Raw genomic sequence first — 6,160 nt, 5'->3', positions numbered from 1 at the left:
GGGTTCTGCATATACTGTGGGTACCAGCGTGGACTCCCATCCCTGTATGGCCTCCTGCCACGGGGGCTTGGAGGATCAAAGGACTCTGAGCCCAAGACCCCCAGCCAAGCAGTCACTATCACTGGGGGACAGAGCTGTCCTTAGCACCCAGGTCCCGTCGCAGGGGCTGTAAGGGAGGTCAAGGCTGAACTCGTGCCCTGGCTTGGGACTCTCCAGCAGGCCCCCAGGGGCCCATCATCTTTGATTGCCATTAACAGAAAAGCTCATTGTTGCTCCTTCAGATCTCTTAAATTCCAAACGCTACTTCACCCTTTCCTCCCTTTCTCTTGCCTTCCCCTGCCTCGCCACATCCCCCTTCCCAGAAGACACAATTCCCATGGCAACAACCCCCAGCACCTCCTATCCCGGATAACAGTTACCCTCGCCAGAGTTTCACTTCCTGTCCTGGAGATGCCCCTAAAACCAGACTAACGCACCCACCTCCCGCGACCGGGCAGCCACCGGGGGGCTCAGCTCCAGGTACCGCGCAGGACGCTGCGATCCGCAGGGTCACCTCGGAGGGGGCCCACCTGGACTCCGCGTCCCCACAGAGGAAGACATTGCACACCTCGTCGTATCGATGAGACAACCGCGATGCAAGACTGAGGGGCCCAAGGCTGCCCGGCTCGGAAGCGGCAGCGCGGGATGGGGACCCAGAGCCTGCTGCGCCACCCCACCCCCCGCTCGCCCTTTCGTAGCCACGTCACCCTCCCCGGTTCCGTGGACAGGAGGGCAGCCGGGGCTCCAGGCTGACCGCTCGACATGGGCAGACCCTGTGGTCCATCCAGAGACTGTCTCTAACGACAAGCATCTCAAGGGCCTCCTGTCCGGATGGGAGAAGCGTTCCGTCGTCAAGTCGGAACACGTCCTAAGATCTCCTCCGTATCAGCGCTCTTTCCGTCGCTCTCCGGTCCCACCACGAACGGCCTCAAGGCTGCAAATCCCGCGGCAGTCTCCCGGCTCGCTCGGCTCCGCGCAGCGCCGCACCGCGGCTCCCGCAATGGGGCTGGAGAACGCTGCGCCGCCGGCCCTCCGCCCCAGCGCCCATCGGAGACGCTGCGTGCGGCGGGTCTCGCACGGAATAGAGCTGCCGGCCGGGGCTCCGGAGGCTGCGGGCTGCAGGGGGCACCGGCTCCGCGGGGAGCGAACCGGCGTTCAGCCGCACCCTTCCCTTCCCGGCCAGACACGGCCCACGGCGCACAGCCCCATTGCTGCCCCCTAGTGTCGGGGCCCTGAACGCCCCAGCGCCGCGTGCTCGGGAGCGTGCGCCCCCAGGGCCCCCAAGCCTGGCATCCGGGGCACAGCACAGGGACCCGGTCAAGTGGCAGCTTCAATAAGAGAGGCAGAGATGGGCAACAGCCCTCAACGTGGGCCTGTCAAAGCCGGGACCCGCAGGACTGAGATTCTTAAGTGACCGTGTGGCCCAGTGTCCCCTAGGAAGACCTCAGGCTGCCCAGGATAAAGCTGGCACGCCGGGTTTGGTGGGGGCAGTTGGGGTTTTGACCTTCTACACGGAGGGCAGGGGAACTTGAGAAAGTGTGCGGATTTCCGCCTCTTCCTCTCCTCACCGCCTCCCTCCCGTGCTCCTCCTTTCCTCACTCCCTCTTGCTCGCTCTAACTCTAAGGCTGCATCAAGGCAGACTGGAATTCCTGAATAGGCAAACTGTGGTTCTAGCTGCCCGAAATCCTCCGCGGCTTGGCTCAGACGGTCCCCTCCGTCCCTAAGTCCCCTACCTGGAAATGCCTCCCTCCGCTGAAGAGTAAGAGGACCTGACTTTGCCATTTCTCAGCATCTCGCTCCGCCAGGCCTCTCCCTGCGTGATAACGAGCGGAACGAGCGGAACGAGCGGAACGCTTTAGAGCTTCTGCCCCGCGCCCAGCCCGGTGCTTTGCTCGGAGCGCATGCGCCGCGTCCGGCAGTGTCCGCAGAAAACAGGGAAGGCGGGGACTCTGTGAAGCGTGCTAGCTCTAGACAGGCTCAGACGAAACCCTAGCGGACCCCAGCTGGTCTGGGATCTCTGCCAGTGGGGACTCGGGGTCTCAAGACTCCCTCCAGCCCGGCCTGTGCAGTCCTGGGGAGGCCCCCCTCCACCCCCGCTTGCAAGCCAATGTGCTGCTCTCAAGAAGGCCTAAGGGGCAAGCCACCCGGCTGTTGCAGCGTAGAGGCAAAGGCCATCTCCGGGCATCTTAGTCGGTCAGGATATGGTCCCTTTACCGGACAAGTATACGGAGAAATACATACCCGCAAAGCACATAAAATGCCCTCGGAGGGGCGTCTGCGTGGCCCAGTAGGTTAAGCGTCTGCCTTCGGCTCAGGTCATGATCCCGGGGACCTGGGATCGAGCCCCGAGTCGGGCTCCCCGCTCAGCGGGTAGCCTGCTTCTCCCTCTGCCCCTCCCCCTGCTCACGCTCGCTCTCCCTCTTTTTCTCTCTCAAATAAATAAGATCTTTTAAAAAAATGCCCTCAGGTTTAGGAATGCCCCCCGGGAGCGGGAGCAGAGCCCACAGGTGCAGCTGCCCTCCGCTCCTCCGGAAAAGCCGCCACCACCCCGCACCCCCCCGAACCTAGACCCCCGCGGGGCGCCCAGCCGACCGGGAGCACTGCTGATGGGCGCGGGCGCCGCGAAGGCAGCAAGCCCCACGCCGCGGGAAAGGGCTTCCCGCCAGACGGCAAAAGGACGACATGTCACCAGGAGCTGGCGAGGCGCCAAAGGCACCACCACAGAGGGAACGTGCCCTCTGGAGTAGCTGCATCTCCTGAGGGCCTGCCCTCTACCGACGCCCTCGAGTTCGGAAGGCGGGGAGGGCGGCGAGAGCGACCCGCGGCTTCCCACGTCGCCCCTGCGCTACTGCTGTCCCACCTCAAAGGGGGGCCGGGCAAGCCCTAACCCGACAGCTCACACTCCCGGCGCTCCGCTTCTGCGTCCGGGGGGTCGGCCTTCGGGGAGCCCCCCCCACCCCGCCCGCTCCACCCGGGCAGGGCGAGCCCATACACGGCGCCCGCAGGGCTGCGCTCGGCCGTCAGACGCCATCAAAGCTGTGCCCACGTTGGCCCGAGGGTTCCCCCCCACCCCCACTATAGATGCCGAGGACATCAAAGACCACAGCGGTACATGATCTTCCCACCCCCTTACCCCACTTTCCAGATGGCTCGAGAAGTGACACGAAGTCCCAAAGGGTCCAAGAGGAGGAGCTGGGCCAAGAGCGTCGGCGGAGCGCCTTTCTCCGCCGTCCTGTGGCACGCTGCCCGGGGCCCGCAAGCCGGCTGCTCTGGGCGGTGGACACCACGAGCAAGCTGGCGCCAGGCCTCCCTGCGCGAAGGGGACGCCCTCCCGGGAGAACAGCAGCTCCGTTTCCCCGCCCAGCTGGGCACCACAGCCCCGCTCCCGCTTGGGAAGATGGGGGGCGGGGGCCCTAACCAAATGCATTATTTTTTTAGTTCTCGAAATGAAACATCTGGCACCTGCTCCTTCCTCGTGTCTTGTATAGTGGTTGCTCCCTTCTTTTTAAATACCAAAGCATCAGTCAATAGGGAGGGGGGCAGGGCGGCCCCATCCCCAGTGACAGCAGCCCTGGGGCCGCGCCGCCCCCACTAGCACCAGCAGGCGGCCCCCGATGACTGCAAGGTCCCCACCAGGATGGAGGCGTGGAAGCCCCTGCGAGAAGCTCTGCTCCCAGGTTCTCCTCCGGGGAGCATTCAGGGTGGCCTGCACCCACCACGCGGACGCGCAGGGGACGGTCCTGCTCTGGCAGGAAGAAGTGCCGTTCTTCCAGGAGCACCGCGAAGGGCTTACCTCCCGAGACCTCTGGGACAGTGCCCGGCTGCCCCTGGACGTCCTGGAGTAGAGGAAGTAACCCACGCGGCCGTTTCCTTCCAAGCCACGGTCCCTAGTCTCCCTTCCATGCCCCCCTCCCAAAAAGTCATGGCCACACCTCCGTCTGCTTGCCCTGGAGCTTCCGACGTCTCTGGTCCCATCGCCAGGGCCCACCTGGAGCCGGCGGGCGCTCTCACAAGACCCCGTGGTCAGCGTTTTTCCGGGTGGCTGCACCCCAGATATCCCTCCCCGGGGCGCCCCTCTGTGGGCCAGTCCGCCCTGACGCCCTCATCGCGGTTCTGCAGCTAAAATGTCTCCCTCCTCGATGCTCTGCAGCTGCAGCCTCTGACCCGCAAGAGTCCTGCTGCCTCGGCGGCCCCCGAAGCCGGCCCCCGGGACCGTCCGTGCTGCGGCCAGGACCCCGGGCAACGCCTCCTCCCCGAACAGCTTGATCTTGGCTTCGGCCTCTATGACTTTGGCCAAGCTGGCCGCATAACTGTCCAAGGACTCGTGCACTTCGGCTTTCACGTGAAGAACAGGGTTCCTGGCGGCATCTGAGGGGGAAGCAGAAAGGTTAGCCGAGAACTGCGAGCCGCGACTACCGGGAATGTGCCCGCGGATGCTTCACGGCCCGGGGAGGGGGCGGCGCAAACCGAGGGCGTGGGTTCTGTGGCCACGTTCCCTAGGCTCGAATCCCTGACGTCCCAGGTCCTACCTGGGGAGGCGTGGAACTGACCTGCTTCCTCACCTACAGAGAGAAGGTCACGGGGCACCTCTTCCTAGGGTCAGGAAACTGTGATCATTAAGCAATTCTTTCTGAGACCTCTAGGTCTGGCCCACAAGAGAGGCTTGATAAATACTTCCTAGTAATGATATTCAAAATTCCACACCTTTGAAAGAATTCTCTGGTACTTCAGCTCCCTAGAACCATATAATGCCTATCTCCTGGCCACACTGGCTCACGCCAGCCAGAACCTCAAGGTTGGAAGTAACATCAAGGTCCGCGCCCCACCCAGGATTAGGAGCCCTGACAACTCACACCAACAGAGACCGCGAATCTTCAACCTCACACCCAGTGCCTTACTATTACTGCCCTGGCTGCCCATCTGTCCCCTGCCATTTTGGGGGGGGGCAGTTCATCCCCTACCCCTCACATTTTCTGGAGAGGGGGCAACTTCTGCCCCACGTGATGAACACTCCCTGTGTCATCCATTTCGGGGAATCTGCAGCCAGCCCCGGCCTGCTTCACACACGTGATGAAGGAAGAGGGGAGGGACACGTGGCCTCCCCCGGCCCCTCTCCCCTGTGCTCCTCTCTGGCTGCAGACAGGCGGCCCTCACAACTGCCATCCCCACTGAGCAGGCCTGATGCGGCCAGACTGGCCTAGGTGGGCTGGGCGGATCAGGGAAGGAGTCACTCATTTTTTATTTCCGGGGGTAAAATATGATAAAGCCCACGAGGCTGCAGGCCAGACTCTGTCCTGGAGTCTACTTTGTCTCTCTGACCACTGTGACTGCCCCACAATTTGGCTGGGAGAAAACCTGGGATTCACCGCCAACCCAAGGCTCTGACAGAGCTCTCCCTTCCTGTCACAGTCAGCATCCCTGAGTCCCTGACACCACGTCCACACCCATCATGCTGGTGGCTGTCCTCGCATCCTGGGATACGGAGCAGAGAGGACCTTCCTTCCGTGGGCACTCTGCACAGTCCCCCGTCCCTCTTCTGATCAGCGTGTCTGGATGGGAAACCAGACCCTAACACTTGTCTCCCACCTGTCCTGATTCCAACCCTAGCACCGAGCTGCCTCTGGAACAGAGGGTCTGGTTTCCCATCCAGAGGCGACTGGGGGTTGGGGCTGGAATCAGGACAGGTGGGAGAAAAGCACGGGCGCCATAGAGCTCATTCTGTTCACGGAACTCTCGGGCCCTCATCGACTCCAGGGCCAACGGATGGTCACGGGGGGATGGTCGCAGCGGCAGCCTCTGCTGATCTAGGAACACTTGGGGGGCCACTGCTTCCATTTCCCACGTGAGGAAGCGGGGCTCAGAGCGGGCAAGTTCAGATCTCTGCCCACGCCTGACCCAGAAAGGAGAGAAACTACGGAGGGCTCAGACTTTTACCCAATCCGGCAGCTTCCCGAGGAAAGAGATGGGAATCAGGATCTGTGTGTGTGTGTGTGTGTCCACCTAGTGTGTGTGTGTGTGTGTGTGTCCACCTAGAGTTCAACAGCCCCTCCCTTCCCACCTTCCCACTCCAGCAGTGGGAGGCCTGAGGCCAAGTGTGATGGGCGGGGCTGGGAGCCCCCC

The 6,160-nt window shown here is 62.9% G+C and overlaps 1 protein-coding gene across 1 annotated transcript in view; it reads right to left on the bottom strand.

Moving 5' to 3' along the window:
• Positions 1-3,511: 3,511 nt before the first annotated feature.
• Positions 3,512-6,160, bottom strand: part of GPR161 (G protein-coupled receptor 161) — a 46,132-nt gene continuing 43,483 nt past the window's right edge. Inside the window, exon 6 of the mRNA XM_044916410.1 lies at positions 3,512-4,410. Within this exon, the coding sequence (XP_044772345.1) occupies positions 4,143-4,410 (268 nt within the window). The 3' untranslated portion in view covers positions 3,512-4,142. The remainder of the gene's footprint in view (positions 4,411-6,160) is intronic.

This window comes from Neomonachus schauinslandi, chromosome 6, assembly GCF_002201575.2.
Source record: "Neomonachus schauinslandi chromosome 6, ASM220157v2, whole genome shotgun sequence".
Lineage (NCBI taxonomy): Eukaryota > Metazoa > Chordata > Mammalia > Carnivora > Phocidae > Neomonachus > Neomonachus schauinslandi.
This window is presented reverse-complemented; position numbering and strand designations above follow the sequence as displayed.